The sequence below is a fragment of the Xyrauchen texanus genome, chromosome 50, assembly GCF_025860055.1.
Source record: "Xyrauchen texanus isolate HMW12.3.18 chromosome 50, RBS_HiC_50CHRs, whole genome shotgun sequence".
NCBI lineage: Eukaryota > Metazoa > Chordata > Actinopteri > Cypriniformes > Catostomidae > Xyrauchen > Xyrauchen texanus.
The window spans coordinates 14560579-14580608 of record NC_068325.1 but is presented as its reverse complement, the minus strand read 5'-3'; the positions used below and the strand labels follow the sequence as shown (position 1 = coordinate 14580608).

Sequence of the window (20030 nt, the reverse complement as noted above, 5' to 3'; positions counted from 1 at the left end):
GTCAAATATATTTGTGCAACCTCCCTTTGTCAAGATAACATCTCTGAAACTTCTCCTATAATGCCTAATGGCATTGAAGAACACATGGCAATGGATCTGAGACCATTCCTCCATACAGAATTTCTCCAGATCCTTCAAATTCTGAGGTCCAATTTAGTGGTCTCTCCTCTTCAGGTTTTGGGGTTCAGGTCAGGGGACTTGGACAGTTGAAGAAATCCATACAACTCTTGTGCAAAGATTATTACAACATTTGATGTTCGTGAACACATTATCTTTTTATGTCAATAGAAGTTTGTAAACGTGACATTTCAAGCCTTTTAAATTGTTACACACAATGGTATATAATGGAAAACTATAGTGTAAAGTTAAAGTTTTTGTTCTTCATTCACTTAGCCTACATTTTGCAAGCTTAACGTTAGCCCATTAGTTTAGCATATACCCTAAGCAAGTTGCCTGAATGTCAATCCTTAGTGTAATTTGGCTACTTCCGTGTTAGATTTGGAAATAATATTTTCTATTCATATATGGGGGAAAAAAAAATCATAGTCTTGTGATGTTAAATTAAGTGTTCATATTTGCCAATAGTTTTGGGACAACAAGATACATATAAAGTGTAATGTTAAAGAATGTAAATCAAGATTTTGCTCCCAAATTGTTTAATTGCGCAAAATATGGAAGACATTCAATACACACCAGATGATTTTAATTGCAAATATGTCTGTACTTAGTATACATTTTCTATTTAAATTATATTACTTATACAGAACATGCATCATTACAAATATAATTCAACAGAATTACTGAACCACAAGAGAAATTACACAATGACTATGCCCTTGCAACTCGATTAACCAGGCGGACACTATTGATCACAACATTGGAGTCAAAAGATATCATAAAATTTACATTTATGCATTTAGCAGATGCTTTTATCCAAAGCGACTTACAGTGCACTTCATTACAGGGGCAATCCCCCCGGAGCAACCTGGAGTTAAGTGCCTTGCTCAAGGACACAATGGTGGGGGCTGTGGGGATCGAACCAGTGACCTTCTGATTAACAATTATGTTAACAGTTATGTGCCTTAGCCCACTACGCCACCACCACCACCATTCCTGTGATCACCAAATGATTGGTGACAATTACCTTTTAGAACATTCTCACATTTAGAAGTCATCTGCCCCCGATCTCAAGCAAACATAAGATTCATGACAGCATTTTGTCTCACACTCTAAACCGCAAGTCATTTATTACATTATGCAGTGGCTACAAATAATTTTGTACCAGTTTCCTCAGAAATGACATTTTGTTCTCTTGAACACATGGGATGGATACGTTGCATTATTCGCAAATTGTTTTTGTGGTTTTCCAATTTTTGGCTTAAATTCAGAACGTCTATGGAAACAAGACTTGATTATGACATACACTAGCTAGTTTTTATCATCATATTCCTGTAGCGATTTGTAGAATTATGCCAGAAATACTATACAGCCAGAAAATACAAACAGTCTACAGAAAATGTATTATTGTGCCGGTCTAGAAGAATGATTAACCATATGTATTCTAAGCGAAGCCAATATGAATCAAACTACTTTGGCCTAAGCCACATAAACTGAAAAAGCAGTTGCACATTACAAGGGGTTGTCCTCCATTGGACGAATGTCATCAAAATAGTCATCAGCAAAGCGAAGCATCTGCTGTAAAGCAGTGAGCAGCAGAACATCACAGTTGAGGTTCAGCTCCAACTCCTGGCTGTAGTTCTTCACTGGTAACACACAAGACACCGGCACACCCAACCGAGAGCTCACCTCCTGCACCTGCAGAACCAATACAAATCTATCAGTGCCTCCTTGAGTCCTCTAGTAAACAGTCTATGTAATCATGTCTCACCTTTGTCTTGATGTAGGAACTGACATACAGACATTGAAGGTCTTTCTCCACAAAGGGACACGCCTCATCTACTTTTGTCATCAAGACAATCTGGGTAATGCCTGAAATTGTTTAAATAAGCTTACAATAAGTCTGACTTTGTCATGGAACTCATTCTGGTGCTAATAAAAATGTTGTTATTTCACTTACCCAGTGAGTTCACTTTTTTACGTATGGCAGAAAGTTTTTCCTCCAGTTTGTTAGACATGAGGGAGACTTTGGTGGCGTCTATCACGAACGCCACACAGTGGATCTTGTCCTGTAGAGATGCAGATCTGGACGCCTTTTGCTCCGATTGAAATGGTGCCACAGGGTTGAACTGGATCAAGAATTTTAATGGTAGTATAAATTAAAGACAGCGTATGAATGCATATTACAGGCCTAGATTGTAATCTTCAATTCATACATGAACTAATTCATTTTGAAGAATGTTTACAACCCCGTTGCGCAACTTACTTTATAACGGTCTGATATGTGACCTTGAAGAATGCTGCTGATGTCTTCAATATCCAATCCTGCACCTGACTGCTCTTCTAGTCCCATGGTGTCACATAATACAAAAGGCAAAGACTTTCCTTCACGACCATCTCTGACTGGATACGTGCGAAACTATTCACAAATAGAAAATAATGTAGAACAATTGTTGATGTTGAATCTGACAAAGCAACACAGGTCCTTAATTTCTGTGAAACCACTAAAAACAATCTGCACAGACTGGTCCTGTTTTTTGTACCTGTGTGGTCAGACTAGTGTTTGTTGATCCTGCCAAGGCTTTGCTGGTCACGTGACCCACGAAGATGGAGTTAATGGAGTTGAAGAAACTGGACTTTCCGGCACCTACAGGACCGATCATTAGGATTCGAATCCGGCTCACAGAAGTCATCAAAGGTTTATGATTCTTGATCAATTCCATGAGTTCTTCTTTTCGTCTGCAAAACGGATCACATTTCTTAAAATTTCAGATTACCATGAGAAATTATCAAAAGAGAGATAGTGGAAACATACTTGGCACTCCACTGCACATTCCTCCATGGCTTCTCCTCAACTCTGACCTGAGGGACTGGCAAATGTTGGATAAGAGACTGAAATTATTAGTAATTTTGTTTACTGTACATGGCTACATTCACATCACCTAACAGGTGTGTCTCTCGAATTGCCCTGTACATGCAACAGCTTACAGTAGTGGTTCTAGCAGTCTTTACATATGAAAACCAAAGTCAAGCCCCCTTTCTATAGAGAATAAGAGTCAGGTTCTGGAAGTAAACATAGCATAATTTTTTTTCTATACTGGAATAGATTTTTAATGATAACTTATAAACCTTCAAAAACAGACCTACCATGAACTCTTTAAGTTGTTAATCGATGGCTCAAGTCATCAGTCCATGTTAATTCAAATTAATTTAAAATCACGTTCAATAGAATTTGTGCAGAAAATCTACACAACCCAATCAGAGAGTTGTGGCAAACAAAGCGCACCAAAAGAGCTCTGAAGCAACTACCGACAGCCATGGTGCACTGTGAATGATGCAATCAAGTCTCCATACATTCTCAAAATACTTATATTATTGCATATAGTAATATTTTTCAATAAATACACTCATTGAGTACTTTATTAGGAACACCTGTACACCTACTTATTCATGCGAGTATCTAATCAGCCAATCGTGTGGCAGCAGTGCATAAAATAGTGCAGTGCATAAAATAATGCAGATACGGGTCAGGAGGTTTGAGTATTTCTGTAGCTGCAGATGTCCTGGGATTTTCACACACAACAGTCTCTAGAGTTTACTCAAAATGGTGCCAAAAACAAAAAACATCCAGTGAGCGGCAGTTCTGCGGATGGAAACGCCTTGTTGATTAGAGGTCAACGGCGAATGGCCAGATGACAGAAAGGCTACAGTAACTCTGATAACTGCTCTGTACAATTGTAGTGAGCAGAATAGCATCTGAGAAAGCACAAAACGTCGAACCTTGAGGTGGATGGGCTCAAGTAGATGATGAGTGTTCGGTGAGTGTTTATATTATATATTGAGGCTGTCGATTGATTGTTATATAAAAATGTATGCATATGCAATTAATCATCTCCCCAGACCAGAATAAAGAATATTTATACCATTTGAGCTATTCAAGCTTGAAGTACCACATGTTTTCAGCAGGTGGCAGTAAGCAAAACTCAAGCTGTTTAAGCTAGGTACAGCAATAGAGAATACAAACCTGCAGTAGCGGAAAAAGTGCACAACACAACCAAATTAGCAAAACAGCTACACAGCGAAAGTGAGACACTCCAAAAGCATCCGTCTGACACATGTGTACATTGATGCATCCTTAGAAAAGGCTTTATAATAAAGCGATCACAGAGTGGTTGATGACTTTTTCAGCAAATTTAAATACATGATTAATTGTTGATACAAATTTGATTAATTAATCGGCATATCATGTAATTCATTTGATTACAAATTTTACTTGCATGACAGTACCTACCAAAAGTGGTCCAAGGAAGGACAATCTGTGAACCGGCACCAGGGTCATGGGTGCCCAAGGCTCACCGAGTGAAGGCTGGCCTGACCGGTCCGATCCCACAGAAGAACTACTGTAGCACAAATTGCTGAAATACACAATGCTGGCTATGATAGAAAGATAGCCAGGTGCATGTGCATCGTTTATATGGGGAAGAGATGGCAGCAGGATGCACTATGGGAAGAAGGCAGACCATCTCTGACCAATGATCCTTCAACAATGGGTTGTTTATCTAGAAAATGTGATTGCAACTCTAATGATTCACAGGTGGATGCCAATGGTAAATTATTGTGTCCTCATTAGGGCAATTTCTTTCATTGGTGTAACCTGGCAGCTTCCACGGCACAGGGGTTGAATACATATGCAAGCAAGATATTTCAGTTTTTTATTATTATTTTTAGTATTTCCCAAAATAAAACCAATGTCACCTAGAAACAATTGATTTTGAGTTTCAGTGTTTTAAAATAAAATATCAAACAGAATTAAATTTCACTTTACCATTTGTAATTCAGTAATCTGAGTATTTGGTCAGGGGTCTGAATACTTTTGCAAGGCACTGTGTATGTATGTATAATATATATACATACATACATACATCACACTCACGGAGCACTTTATTAGGAACAATGTTGTTCTGAGATGCTATTCTGCTTACTACAATTGTACAGAGCAGTTATCTGAGTTACTGTAGACATTCTGTGAGCTCAAACCAATCTGACCATTCTCCGTTGAGATCTCTCATCAACAAGGTGTTTCTGTCTGCAGTACTGCCGCTCACTGGATGTTATTTTGTTTTTGATGTTTACGCATCCCCGGCCCCCAATCTGCCGAGGAGAGGGATAAATGCAGCCGGATAACACAGTTCAGAGGAGAGAGAGTGAGTCACACACAGCTGCCGTTTGTGTGTTTATGTTCGTGTCTTTTTAAGTTCTTATTAAAATAATACTTTGACTGTTCAACCGGTTCCCACATCCTCCTTTCCCATTTTTAACCCCGTTACACAGTTTTGAATTTTTTCTATTCAAATGTAGAGTCCAGCTTTTGGGTCACTCACAGGCCATAATATAATTGTATTCAGGACTCTAAAACAGGATGGGCTAAAATATTCTGGTGTGGCCTTTGTGTGTACAATAAATTAAGTTATAATGATAACTTTCTGATGATTGACTTACCCTGCTTCACTTTGTACACCTCACATTCACTTAGCTGAGCATTGTTTCCATACAATGTATCAGCTTTAAAGCTGAATGAATGACCTCCATGATGATACACAGAAGGCTGGTTGTTATAGCAAAAGTACAATTGTTGACCAAAGTTGGGCACTCCAGAGTCATCAAGACGTGCATTATGTCCACTGTTAGGTTTGATGCAGACAGGGATCTTGCCTTGAAAGCTGAATAAGAATATGTCCTCATCAGCAATGTGCTGACCAGTTTGAGCATAATCTACACTAGTGTATCCTCCAAAGATGTAGCCTGAGCTGTTGTAGGCTACAAGCAAGGTGGGACCCTGACTGTCACATCTCTGGTGAAAGGCAGAAGCATTATATCCATGAACAGATGCTTTGTAGAGAAGACTCAGTTTTACATTCCCCAGCAATGCACAAAGCTGCTGTCTTTTCTCTTCAGGTAGATTAGAAGTGAGAGAATCCATTTTATCACTTTTCCTTTTTGCAACTGGGCCCAAAAAGAGAGGAAACAAAAGTATTTAAGATTAATGAACACTCGGTCACACTAATAATACAATAGAGTTTTAGCAGGTAACCTACATTTTTTTTGTCAGTCTGGCTACATTAGGTTACAGCAATAAAAGTAATTTTAAGGGTCGGTGCAAGTAGAAATAATTCAAGGTAGGCTACTGCACAATTTTACTTTTACAGTGTAAGAAACAAGGACAGTGTTGCTGTTGTGTATGATATTTTAAGAGTTAAACTGTCACTGTATAAGTTTCAAAGAGTCAGAAAACCAAGAAGCACATTTTCCAAACGCTATTTTTTTTTTTACACACGTAGCTTACTATGTTTGGCCAATTAAGAGTAGCCATCTTAGCGATAATCGAAAGTGAATTGAAACATTTTAAAAGAGGAATTCGTGCATGAATTTGCTGCATTCCTTGCAATTCAATGAGTTTGAGAAAAGAAAAGACTAGATTGGATTAAAAGAAATCTGTCCCGTTGGAAACGGAGTACCCTTCTGTAAACTGTTGCATTCAGAGAGTAGCTGTCAATCAATAAAACACTTTGGGATGTTTAACATTTTAAATGTAGGCCTTAAACTTAATATTTACTACCGACACCTTAATAATAATAATATAGACTTAACAAACTTACGTTTTGTTGAACACTAGCTCGATTCAAGAACCACTAAAATGGCCCTTGTTCTTCTGTGACCTTCGACCCAAGACGAGCATGTCCATACATGTCACTGTTGAGCGGAAATAAATGTGAACTGATGCATGTTGAGTTGCACAGTAAAGATGTTCTAACAAAACCCCAATGTTGTCCAGTAATACTTAATGGTGGCAAACAATGAATCTGAATCTGGAGGATGAAGAAATAACAAATGAAGGAAAACAAGTCAGGAGAATATGTAGAGGCATTGGAGATGAAGGATTAAAACGACTCGATGCAAGTGGACTCCGTGATGCAGACAACACTTCAATATAACAGTCTGACACCTTGTGGAATTTCTTTGAATGTGAACTTCAGAATCCACAGGGTTCATCTCATGCAATACAGACAAAACCCAAATGAAAGCATCTTTTCTTCCATTTTTCCACCTCTCCTCCTGCTGTACTTCTGATTTACAATGTCAAATCAATACGGGACATGATTTGTCAAGTAAGCTGATCAGATGTCAAAATTATTCTAGATCATCAATTTAAAATTGATATAAGTTGGAAATGTTTCATGTGGTTGATAAGGGGTTGTCTGACAAGTGCACACATTGTGCTGAAAAGTGCTAATACTGTGGAGGGTGGGGTTATTTTTTCCCCACCTGTATTCTGGCAGGTTCCGCCTCCTGCGTACGGATTGGCTACTAAGAGCTACTTACAAGTGGTCTGCACTTAGCAATTTGAGAAGTCGTTCATATAGCATTAGTAACCATAAACAGAGGGACATCATATCGTATAAGTTGCAGAAAAACAAACAGGCACTAAGTTCAAAGTTCAGTGCAAATTTTAAAGGGTTAATTTTAGATTTGACAAAACTATCACATGCATTTAAATAAGCTGTTTAAAGCTTTGTTGATTAATATTATAATGGGGACTGTGTATCATTGCAGCTTCCAGTGTGTGAATGTCAGTGTTGGGTGTAATGCATTACTAAGTAATTAATTACTGTAATTAAATTACTTTTTCATTGAAAAAAGTAAAGGGATTACTGTATACAGAGTCTGGGGCAAAATGAAACCAGAGTGCCCAATACATCACACACAAGACTCTGAAACTTCAACCAAAACTCCTGGATTTTTTAGAATCCTAGCCCACTCTCCTTCCTCCAATACCAAGTTTAAATCTTTCTCCCATAATCTCTTGAGAGTGGTTGAGGTTTCATCCCCCAGACTCTGAAATAGCAGGGAGTAATACACTGATGTAATCTATTCTAGAATAAATCTTATGGATTGATTAAAAAATGTATAAGTCTTCTCCCAATATTATATCATGAGGGGTGTCAGCGGCTTGTAAAATCCCTTTAAGATCTATAAAAAAAGCCATGATCATCACATTTAGGTGCATCAATATTAGCCAAAATCCACCTTTGCCCCTGAATTTCTGCTTAAACAATAATGACTCCTAATTTATCATTAATTTGTTTGAGACATTTGAATTGTAGATGTTTACTTATCAATGTAATGACTCCCCTGCTGTTACTTGAGCCAGCACAATAGAAAACATGTCCACCCCATAGCTTCCCAAATTGTTCAGCTTCCTGTAGGGAAAGATTTCTTGATGAAACACTATATCATATTTCTTATGTTTAACTCTTTCCCCGCCAAACACGGAATTTTCCGTGTTTTATGAAAAAACGCTTCCCCGCCAAACACAGAATTTTCCGGGTTTCCGTGTTTTAGGTGTTATACGGTAAGGAAGACCCCTCCGCATGTTTTGAAAGAGTACGCAACTCTTTGATCAAAGAAACAGACTGCGATCGTCTCAAACATGAAGAAATGGAGTATTGAGAAGCTCAAAATATCAGACATAAACATGCCTTTTTATCAGCTTTTTGTCTGAAATGTTGTTTTTTGACAAAACCGACCTCTGTTCAAGTCGCAATAAAAAAAGAACAAATGAAGATAAAATAAAATCGTTTTTTTTGCCTAAAAGCAGAGGCTCAGATCTTTATTGTGATATATAGCATCTTCATATATTCATGGAAGAAAATATTCTGCGGGCCATTAAAGTTTAGCGAAAATCGTCAAAAACCCTGGCGGTGGCTGGCAACTTTTTTTTAAAAACGCTGGCGGGGAAAGAGTTAAGAAAAGAAATAACCCTCCTTCTTTTTATGGGGCACCCCAACCCATTCACATTCCATGTGGATAGAGATAATAACCTCATATTAACATTTTACATATTAGTGTGTCAAAAACAAAATTATAAAGACCACATTCCAACATTAGAGCAATAAGCAAACCACAAACTTCCCCCAGAAGAAAAAAAAACAGTAAGTTTTCCCAGGGATACACCACATGACCTGAACAAAATGTCTTGAGGAGAATCCAAATGGGCCTTCTCTGTTTTGTGTTTGTTTGTTTATTTTTTGACACACGACAACAAAATGGCTACCTACATGTTTGTTACACCACATGATTTTAATTTGGTTAAAATCTTTTTTTATTATTATTATTATTATTGATTTAAATATGAATCATATTTTAAAAGAAAATTGTTTCACTGAATTTTCTTTTAAATAAAATATTTAATTATTTTAAATTTAAATAATTAAAAAGATTATTCTGCACTTCTCATTCCAAAATGTCAAGAATTACAGCATTTGATTTATTTTACTGTCTCTGGAAAGTTACAAAACATGACGTTTTTTACTTTAATTAATTTGGACTCAGTCATTGTAAACATGTATTCAAATAATTGTTTTGATTTAAATTACACACATATACATACATACACATACATACATACATACATACATATATATATATATATATATATATATATATACACGATTAAGAGCCTAAAAAATACATCTTATATATTCAGGGTTGGGGGAGTTACGGGAATACGTATTTAAAATACAAAATATAAGTAATTATATTCCACTACACTTACAATTAAATCATTTGTCATTAGAATACAGTTACATTCAAAAAGTATTTTGATAACTGAAGAGATTACTTTGCATTTTATTGTCATTTGTTTCATTTAATATTTAGTCCTTTCCGATGGAAAACATTTACACATATAAATGATGCGATCCAAAGTGCATTTGAACAGAAGTAAGTTGAAGTAAGTTTGGACAGAAGAAATTGAAATAAACCTAGTGTAAATTGTCAGCTTTACGCTAAGCTAAAATACTATTTCTAGCCATTTTACATGCATGTGTTACCAGCAGAATCATATTTTTTTTATCAAGAAAATTCACATTGGATCATTACTTTTTTTTCAAGACCTTTGATATTAGGGCAAAAATCGTATACTTTATAATAATTTTTGTATTGTTTTCCTGTAAAAATATCTAAAAATCCTTAAAACAAGATCAGTTTAATTAATCTTGTTTTAGAAACTACGGAAGCCCTGAACCGCAAGGTGAAAAAAAAAATAGCGGTGAAAGAAATATAGTGTCTTAGTTCCTTCCTGAGCCTGAGGTTTTTAAACCCTTAAATAAATAATACATTAAAAAAGCATTATATTATATATAAAGCGTTATTATATAGCAACATAGAAAGCATTTAAAGCACAAGATTACATGTTTACTGATAGTGGCACCTGGTGGCCAAGGTTGGTACCGCATGCATGTTTTTGAAGAGAGAAAAAACAAAATTTGGAAGAGAGAAAAAAAAATGTAAGAGAAAAAAAATTAAGATCAGGAAGGAACTGAGACATTATATAATTTTTTTTTTCACCATAATTTTTTTCCACCTTGCCGTTCAGGGCTTCTGTAAGAAACAACACTGCATAATATATTTAGTTTTTTCAGAGAATGTATTTTTAACATTTGTATTTTGTCTTACTGTAGGCCTACTGGCAGAGTTTTTATAGTCAAAACAATTGAAAAAATCTACCAGTGCTGAAGAAGTAATCCAAAGTATTTAAAATACGTTACTGACCTTGAGTAATCTAATGGAATACGTTACAAATTACATTTTACAGCATGTATTCTGTAATCTGTACTGGAACCCTCCCAACCCTGTTATTTATCGGATTTTAATTGGTGGAGATGCGCGTGCACACCCATCCAGTCTCGAGGCCGAGCTTCTTTCCTGTCGGTGGGATTCAAGAGAGATCCGTCGCCTAACAACAACATTTTAGTAGGGTAGACCAACAATGGGGACCCGTGACGACGAATACGATTATTTATTTAAAGGTCGGTGACTTAAATAGTATCAAACGAACACATAATTGTGAAGTATTTTCTTGAATCATCAACGAAAACGTCAAGTTTCCTGATCTCTGTGGCTTGCTAGTTTAGCTGGAATGCTAGTGTACTGAATAAACCCGTAACTTTGGGTTAATCAAAGCGTTTAAAGCATAATCATGCATATGAGAAGCTATTTAAATTATTTACAATGCAGTTCGAGAATATGCAGTAAGTCATGATGTATGTCGTTTAGTTTAGACCGCGTTATTTTAGATAAGCACTTAGCTGCCATACTGTACAGAAGCTAAAGTGAACTTAATAAAGTAGCTGTTTTAATGTAATCAGTTCGTACCTAGTAAAATAAACGACACATATTAATAATACGCCTTTAATGCCATCAAATACTTTGCTAGTCGTTTAGAGATGTGTTGCTTAATACTGTGTGGTTGGGCCATCGGAAACTTGTTGCCGTTTCTATCACAATAGTCATTTCTTTAGATGTAAACGGACCAAATTTGCTGATTAACTTGCAACTGTGAGCAATTTTTGTGGCAAGGTCGCATTTACAACCTGCAATCTGGTTAAATCATTAAACTTGGGGAAGAACTCTGTAAAGTAACAGTTGTGGACACGTTTGATGACATCATTGACAAGATGATCCACATGAACTGTTTTATAATTTGCAAACAATAAAAATGCCAAATGTATTCATTACCTGATCAACTTACAGTGTAAGGCTCGTCACTTGCCATTGTCAGTTTGCTCGTTCCCGTTGCGTGTCCTCAACCTGGCAATCCGCGTGAGTTTATATTCTGATATTTTGAATTTGGACTGTTTGTCAATGTTAAATATTGCTCTTTTAACCTAGATTGGTTTACATTTATTTTTAATAAAAAAAAAAAATGTTTTGTCTTGTTCATCCTCACAAGAGTATCCTGGTTTTTCACCAGAGTCAGATTTAAGAAGTGTAAAAAAAAAGTTTTTTAAACACCATTTCACATGGGTGAGAAGCCCCAAATTATTGCTGTTTTACTGGTATGCCACATTGGTTATTCTCACAATTTCTTGTCTTGACCAATGTGTTAACAGGCTTCCATTAGTTCCCCAATATATCTTAACTTGTTTTGTCAATTACTCAGGTCTCATCTAGAGAAAATGATGACTGCTGAATCGACACAGTATGAGTTCAATTATATTTTCTATGTATTTCTGGTTCTATATACAGTTTGATTAGGTGTATATTTATGGTGTTTTCTGAGTTTTTTTTTTCTTTCCCTTCCCAATTTGGAATGCCCAATTCCCAATGCACTCCAAGTCCTCGTGGTGGCATAGTGACTCCTCAATCCGGGTGGCGAAAGATGAATCTCAGTTGCGTCTGAGACAGTCAATACATGCATCTTGTCACGTGGCTTGTTGAGCGCGTTACCGCAGAGACTTAACGCGTGTTGAGGCTTCACGCTATTTTCCACGGCATCCACGCACAACTCGCCACGCACCCAACCAAAAGCTAACCACATTATAGAGACCACGAGGAGGTTACCCCATGTCACTCTACCCTCCCTAGCATCCGGGCCAATTTGGTTGCTTAGGACACATGGCTGTAGTCACTCAGCATGCCCTGTATTCGAACTCGTGACTCCAGGGGTGTTAGTCAGCTTCTTTACTTGCTGAGCTACCCAGGCCCGTGTTTTCTGAGTTTTTTAAATGATGGAGCAGGGGAAGAATGACCGCGGAAGTGTGTGTTCATAGATTCCATTTTAGAAATTGTCTTTCCCCTCATCTCCGTGGTCCCATGTGGAAGCAATCATACTAACTAATCTAGTGTTTCTGCTTTTGAAATGAGGACAATGTATAAGCTTTGGGTGCAAACTTTGGTCAGTGGTTTAACTTTAAAGAAAGTTCTGGGGTCAGTACAAGTTAAGCTCAATCGACAGCTATAGCGACATGTTGATTACCAGAAAATATAATTTATTTGTTTATTTAAAAATAAATAGGGCACTTACAATGGAAGTAGGGATGTCTCGATACAATTATTATTTTTTTAAAGTACCGATACTTCCTTTTTAATAATTTGATAATAGTTTTGTTTATTTGTCCCAAAAAAATGTCAAACGTTTAAATAAATGAATACATTAAAACTTTAATCAAATAAAAAATACAACTATTAATTTTCAACATAATTGTATTATTTTTTTTAATCAAGTTGAGTGTTGTTCTGCTCGCTATCATTTACTGCAAACAGTGCACACAATGCTCAAGATGGTGTTTTCCGGCTCCACACATTTACAAGTGCTCACATTTAAAGTGCGCAGCACCTGCAAACTATATATTTATTAGGGCTAATTATCACCTGGCTCCTCACATTATGATACGTATTGCAATACACATCACGATTTGATATATTGCTATACATCATGATATCATAATTTGATTTGATTACAAATAAAGTTGAATTTCAATTCCAATTCATTTGGGTTTACTGTATTTCAGATATGTATTGATGTCTGATGAAGAGCATGTAGTTTGAAAAATCTAGTTTTTGTCTCTTAGTGAGCTCATTAAATGGATTTGAAAGTAACAGTGTGCCAAGTTTGTTGTATGTTTATAAGATATGAATACACAGTTTAATATGAATATCGATACATGGATCTAAAGTATCAATACAATATCATGTGAAAAAGTATTACATTATATCTATATTGTATTGTATCAACACAGCCCTAATATTTATCTCATTAAATTGCAGGTTTTGCCATTTAATTATCATACCAGGACATAATGTGATTGTAATTAGTGCGTTGAAAGTTTACAAAATGACATTCGTATTTCAGATGGTATCAGTTTTTTGGATTGAATGTGACCAGTCCATAAATATTAATATACACACTATTTCACCACCAGTAAGGGATGTTATCATACTAAAATCATTTGAAACATATAATGTTTACTCCTTGTGGATATGCATACTTTTGAAAGGTGTATTTTAATATTTATTAGCTTGCCCTATTCACTTCCATTGTAAGTGTCTTACTCTAACCACCATTTTTTATTATTTATTTTGTTTAATTAAAGAGGGACAAGTAAAAAAAAATGTTTGCGGTAATCAACATTATGCTACAAATGCTGTTGTTTGAGCTTCACTTGTATTAAACACAGAATATTCCTTTAAGAGCTGAAAGGGTAGTGTGTTTCAATTCTAAAATTTTTCACCTACCATTTATTTTTAATCCAGATGGTGATGGCTATGATATCTATCAGCTGAAATTGGCATTAGTTAGCAAACTTATAGCCTTCTTGATTGGGACAAAACAGCCTAACCTTTCCTAATTTACCTTGGTTATAGTGGTACTCATTGGAGACTCTGGTGTTGGGAAGAGTAATCTGTTGTCCCGTTTTACTCGGAATGAGTTCAACCTGGAGAGCAAGAGCACCATTGGTGTGGAATTCGCAACCCGCAGCATCCAGGTGGACGGCAAGACTATAAAGGCTCAGATCTGGGATACAGCAGGACAAGAACGCTACAGAGCCATCACATCAGCGTGAGTACATTACACTATAATTTCTTATCCAAAATACAATAATTGAGACTTTGAATGTAAAACCTTTTGTAATGTTTTTGGCAGTATAATATTGGGGTGTTAATTGTACGTTCAGTTACATTTGTGTTAACCTTGGAGGTTCATGGCTTAGAACACTTTTATGAGGGATTTTTTTTAAAACCCTAAAGAAAGAATGTATCGGAAAATTACTTCCTGGTCCAAGACAGCTGCATTTGCATTTTATGTTCATGTTTTTTATGTATTTATTTCCTTTAAAGGTACTACCGGGGAGCAGTCGGAGCTCTTCTGGTCTATGATATTGCAAAGCATCTGACTTATGAGAATGTCGAGCGCTGGTTGAAAGAGCTGCGGGATCATGCGGATAACAACATTGTTATCATGCTGGTGGGCAACAAGAGCGATCTGAGGCACCTCAGGGCTGTACCAACTGATGAGGCCAGAGCTTTTGCTGGTGAGCATCTCCACTTGAATGTCTCTTGTTTTTTTTGTTTTTTAAACATAAAATTGAGGTATTAAAGTATCTCTTATGTCATCCAGAGAAGAACAACCTCTCTTTCATTGAAACATCAGCTTTGGACTCCACAAATGTTGAGGAGGCATTCAAAAACATACTTGCAGGTTGGTGCTGATTCATTGATTGATTTAGTTATTGATTGACTCAAGTACATGAACGCAGATCTAGCTCGATTTCACACATTGTTGCATTCCGAAATGTGCCAGATGGCAGTTTATAACACTTTCTCAACGTTGCCACAAAGGGCACAATAGTGAGGTTAGTGTAAACTGTCCGCTTCAACGATGAGTTTTCTCTTTCAAGCCAACTGCTTGTAGCTACTAATCAATATACACTCACCTAAAGGATTATTAGGAACACCATACTAATACTGTGTTTGACCCCCTTTCGCCTTCAGAACTGCCTTAATTCTACGTGGCATTGATTCAGCAAGGTGCTGAAAGCATTCTTTAGAAATGTTGGCCCATATTGATAGGATAGCATCTTGCAGTTGATGGAGATTTGTGGGATGCACATCCAGGGCACGAAGCTCCCGTTCCACCACATCCCAAAGATGCTCTATTGGGTTGAGATCTGGTGACTGTGGGGGTCATTTTAGTACAGTGAACTCATTGTCATGTTCAAGAAACCAATTTGAAATGATTCGAGCTTTGTGACATGGTGCATTATCCTGTTGGAAGTAGCCATCAGAGGATGTTTACATGGTGGCCATAAAGGGATGGACATGGTCAGAAACAATGCTCAGGTAGGCCGTGGCATTTAAACGATGCCCAATTGGCACTAAGGGGCCTAAAGTGTGCCAAGAAAACATCCCCCACACCATTACACCACCACCACCAGCCTGGACAGTGGTAACAAGGCATGATGGATCCATGTTCTCATTCTGTTTATGCCAAATTCTGACTCTACCATCTGAATGTCTCAACAGAAATCGAGACTCATCAGACCAGGCAACATTTTTCCAGTCTTCAACTGTCCAATTTTGGTGAGCTCTTGCAAATTGTAGCCTCTTTTTCCTATTTGTAGTGGATATGAGTGGTACCCGGTGGGGTCTTCTGCTGTTGTAGCCCATCCGCCTCAAGGTTGTGCGTGTTGTGGCTTCACAAATGCTTTGCTGCATACCTCGGTTGTAACGAGTGGTTATTTCAGGCAAAGTTGCTCTTCTATCAGCTTGAATCAGTCGGCCCATTCTCCTCTGACCTCTAGCATCAACAAGGCATTTTCAGCCCACAGGACTGCCGCATACTGGATGTTTTTCCTTTTCACACCATTCTTTGTAAACCCTAGAAATGGTTGTGCATGAAAATCCCAGTAACTGAGCAGATTGTGAAATACTCAGACCGGCCCGTCTGGCACCAACAACCATGCCACACTCAAAATTGCTTAAATCACCTTTCTTTCCCATTCTGACATTCAGTTTGGAGTTCAGGAGATTGTCTTGACCAGGACCACACCCCTAAATGCATTGAAGCAACTGCCATGTGATTGGTTGATTAGATAATTGCATTAATGAGAAATTGAACAGGTGTTCCTAATAATCCTTTAGGTGAGTGTATTTATAGCAACTTACCAAAATTTGAACATATCCAATTTAATGGCACAGACGTTTAAAGGAACTCCATTGAGTACTGAGGTTTGTTTTCACAACGGTAACGCAGGGTAAGCATGTTCATCCGGACCGCACTTTGCAATGCGTTGGCCAAGTGCTATCATCTGCATTCACATACTTGCATAGAGTATGTTTCAGCCTTTAAAACTAAAGTTTACTTCGGTAGTCCATGCTTCGGTACGCCATTAACTCCAGTCAGGTCTCCTAAGCAACCAAATTGGCCTGGTTGCTAGTGAGGGTAGAGTCTCATGGGGTAACCTCCTCATGGTCGCTATAATGTGGTTCGCTGTTGGTGGGGCACGTGGTGAGTTGTGCGTGGATGCCGCATAGAATAGCGTGACGCCTCTATGTGTGCTACATCTCAGTGGTAATGTGCTCAACAAGCCACGTGATAAGATGCGCTGGTTGACGGTCTCAGATGTTGGAGGCAGCTGAGATTCGTCCTCGACCACCCGTATTGAGGCAAGTCACAACGCCACCACGAGGACTTAGAGCGCATTGGGAATTGGGCATTCCAAATTGGGGAAAAAAAGGGAGAAAATATAATACTATTTATGTACAATACATTTCAAATATGAATTCATATGTGTGTATGTTTTTTGTGACAGCTGAAGGGTGAACAACAATAAACTTGGAGGAAATATAGACATTATTTTAAATAGTTTGAGTGGAAAAAATGTGTTTCTGTGATGTGTTTTTGAAAGCATCTTATATGTTAGTAGTAATGTGATTTACTTTTCTGTTGAAGTAATCAGTAAAGAAATCTGATTTAAATTTTAGTGAAGTAACTTGTAGTGGATTACTTGAGTAACGCTGAACGAATAAGTGAAAAACGAAGTAGATGCAAGATTTTTGTATAATTCATGAATTTTTGTTCCAACTGTGTTTTTGTTGTTGTTTTTTTTTTTCAATGTTCCAAGTGAATAAAACAAATTCAAATGTCTGTTACCTCTCAGTGTAACAAAGTCCTTCTATTCCAGAAATCTATCGGATTGTATCACAGAAGCAGATCGCAGACAGGTCCATGAATGACGAGTCTCCGGGCAACAACGTAGTGGACATCAGCGTGCCGCCCACTACCGATGGGCTAAAGGGCAACAAATTTCAGTGCTGTCAAAATCTGTGACCCCACTTCCCCCTACCTTTACCCCCACCTTTTGGCTATCTCTTCTGTTCCCCTCTATTTATTTCGGCTTTGCCCCTGTGTGTTGTGCTCTGGCTACAGCTTTATCCCCATTGTAAATTCCACACTAATTCTAAACGAAGCAGCGTGCATTTGTAAGTGACATTCCTTTTATTTTTTTTCCGGGGGTTCTTAGTTGATTGTCTCTCTTTTTCTTCGTTACCAGTACCCACAATCTGAGTTCATGTTTGCTAGGCAAAATGCTTTTTTTTGGAATTGATTATTTGCCCGTTGATTGTGTACTCCGCTCCTATGGAAAAGGGATGGTGAGGGATCAGTATGTCCTCGGCTTCCAGCCACTCTGATGGTTATTCTCTGGGATCCACACTAAACGTCTGCTGTCTGTTGAGCCAGATCGCAGAGGAAACCTCTGACTTGGGCTTGTAAGGGCAAGTTCTTCAGAATATGCCAGTCTGCAAATTCATCATGTCTGGATCATAAAGATACCAAAGGAGGGCTGCTGTCATCTTTATTTCAATTTGGGATAGTTCACCCAAAAATGAAAATTATGTCAGAATTTTTATTTTTGGGTGAACTATCCCTTTAAACATTTCAGGCTTCACACCTGTGGTCCTATTCTGCAATATGTAATGGCAGGTTTGAAGGTGTGCATTTGTGGAATTTGATTAATGCATTCTAATTGCCATGTATATAGCAGATATTAGAGTGCATTTGTTAAGCATTTCATGAAAAGTATTGACAGATTATTCAAATAACAGTTACATATAAATTATTCATTCTTCAATGGGGAAAATGCAATGGTTCAGTGTTATAGGTGGACAGTTATCTCACTGGTCTGTGAATGAAGTCACTAAATCTTGGATTATTTGACTGTAAGTGATAAAAATTGTAGGCTAGTTGAAAATGCCTTATGTTTTCCCATACTATGATTAAGATGCCTTTTTCAAGTGTGGTTACATGACATTTACACATCCATGAAGTCACAACTGTTTTGCCTTTTATTAGGTTACATCAACATGGAAAATAAACCAAATTACTGTCACAGTTGGAATGATGAGGCCTTTTATTTTTATTTTAATGCTATGTAACCTATTGTATGTCTGAATATAAACAAAGAATAAGTGTGATTTGCTCCGTGGTTGGCATTGCTCTTTGGTTGTATTTGGTTTCCATGTCACACGTTCTTTAAAGGAATATTCTATTACAATTATAATACATTTTTTTTATCAATTTAAACATTGTACGACAGATGGGGTCGATTGCAATGGAAAATAATTTTGAGTCTGTTTAAAAATCAACTAATTGTGGAAACAAACTTAGCAGAAATCAATTGGCCAACCACTTGCCCCATAGACTAGCATTCTAAGTGCTGAACTCAATCAAATGTTTGTTTGTTTGTTTGGGATCAATGGACAATATGCCACAAACCACCCTTTTTATCTGCTTGTCAATGTACTAATATTGACAATCAAAAATTTTACAATGTTACTAATATTGACTTTAATTCAAACTCCATCCGATATAAAGTATTCTAATCCACAGTTTATCTTGGGAGTCCAGGTCGGTTATCAAAAATAGGTGTTACAGTGAAGCACGTACAGTGGAAGTGAATGGGGCCAATCTTTGGAGAGTTTAAAGCCAGAAATATGAAGCTTTTCATTTTATAAAAACACTTACATTAATTCTTCTATAAATTTACAGTAGTTTAAGGGTTTGGGGGTTTACAGTGTTATGTCATCATGGCAACAAAGTTATAAAATTGAATATAACTTTTCACAAGAAAGGTTAGTGCATATTGTTTACGTCTTGTGACTATACTTTTGAAACGGTGAGTATTTTAATGTTCACATATTGGCCCCATTCACTTCCATTGTAAGGTCCTCACAGTAAACCAGATTTATTATTATTTATTTTTTAAAGAAAGGTTTTTGTTAATCATCATTATTCCACAAATGCTGTTGGTTGATCTGAAGTTGTAATGAAACCGTATATTCCTTTAATTGACACACTTAAGCAATTGGGCAAAAAAAATAAGAGGGAGAATAAATGTGTTATTCAAGAATAAAGCAAAAATAAAGTGCTCATGTTAAATAATGATACTCGAATGAACTGATATTTTCTATTACAATACATAAAGCCAAATAAGACCAGTCAAAAATCCTTAGAAATAATAACAATAGACACTTCCCTGATGACGGTTATTCACAAAGATGTTTACGTAAAT

General features: G+C 37.0%; 2 protein-coding genes across 2 annotated transcripts; one reads left to right on the top strand and one right to left on the bottom strand.

The window, feature by feature from the left end:
* Window positions 1–653: 653 nt before the first annotated feature.
* Window positions 654–6850, bottom strand: LOC127641153 (interferon-induced protein 44-like). Its single transcript, XM_052123955.1, has 8 exons — window positions 6774–6850; window positions 5617–6120; window positions 2933–2987; window positions 2661–2856; window positions 2384–2536; window positions 2078–2246; window positions 1889–1989; window positions 654–1815 (listed from the first exon to the last, which is right to left on the bottom strand). The coding sequence occupies exons 2-8, from the start codon at window positions 6095–6097 to the stop codon at window positions 1630–1632; spliced, it is 1341 nt and encodes a 446-aa protein (XP_051979915.1). The 5' UTR covers window positions 6098–6120; window positions 6774–6850; the 3' UTR covers window positions 654–1629.
* A 3993-nt stretch (window positions 6851–10843) lies between these two features.
* LOC127641182 (ras-related protein Rab-11B-like) lies at window positions 10844–18850 on the top strand. Its single transcript, XM_052123991.1, has 5 exons — window positions 10844–10985; window positions 14323–14518; window positions 14797–14990; window positions 15077–15157; window positions 17643–18850. The coding sequence occupies exons 1-5, from the start codon at window positions 10946–10948 to the stop codon at window positions 17786–17788; spliced, it is 657 nt and encodes a 218-aa protein (XP_051979951.1). The 5' UTR covers window positions 10844–10945; the 3' UTR covers window positions 17789–18850.
* Window positions 18851–20030: the final 1180 nt, after the last annotated feature.

What these genes read in the sequence shown, in the direction of transcription:
- LOC127641182 (XM_052123991.1), top strand. Translation starts at nt 10,946, where the DNA reads ATGGGGACCCGTGACGACGAATACGATTATTTATTTAAAG. An exon ending in ATACGATTATTTATTTAAAG is followed by an intron (nt 10,986 to 14,322) that starts GTCGGTGACTTA and finishes CCTTGGTTATAG; the next exon opens with TGGTACTCATTGGAGACTCT. An exon ending in TGAGGCCAGAGCTTTTGCTG is followed by an intron (nt 14,991 to 15,076) that starts GTGAGCATCTCC and finishes TATGTCATCCAG; the next exon opens with AGAAGAACAACCTCTCTTTC.
- LOC127641153 (XM_052123955.1), bottom strand. Translation starts at nt 6,097, where the DNA reads ATGGATTCTCTCACTTCTAATCTACCTGAAGAGAAAAGACAGCAGCTT. An exon ending in GGTGTACAAAGTGAAGCAGG is followed by an intron (nt 2,988 to 5,616) that starts GTAAGTCAATCA and finishes AACATTTGCCAG; the next exon opens with TCCCTCAGGTCAGAGTTGAG. An exon ending in GTTCCTACATCAAGACAAAG is followed by an intron (nt 1,816 to 1,888) that starts GTGAGACATGAT and finishes TTGGTTCTGCAG; the next exon opens with GTGCAGGAGGTGAGCTCTCG.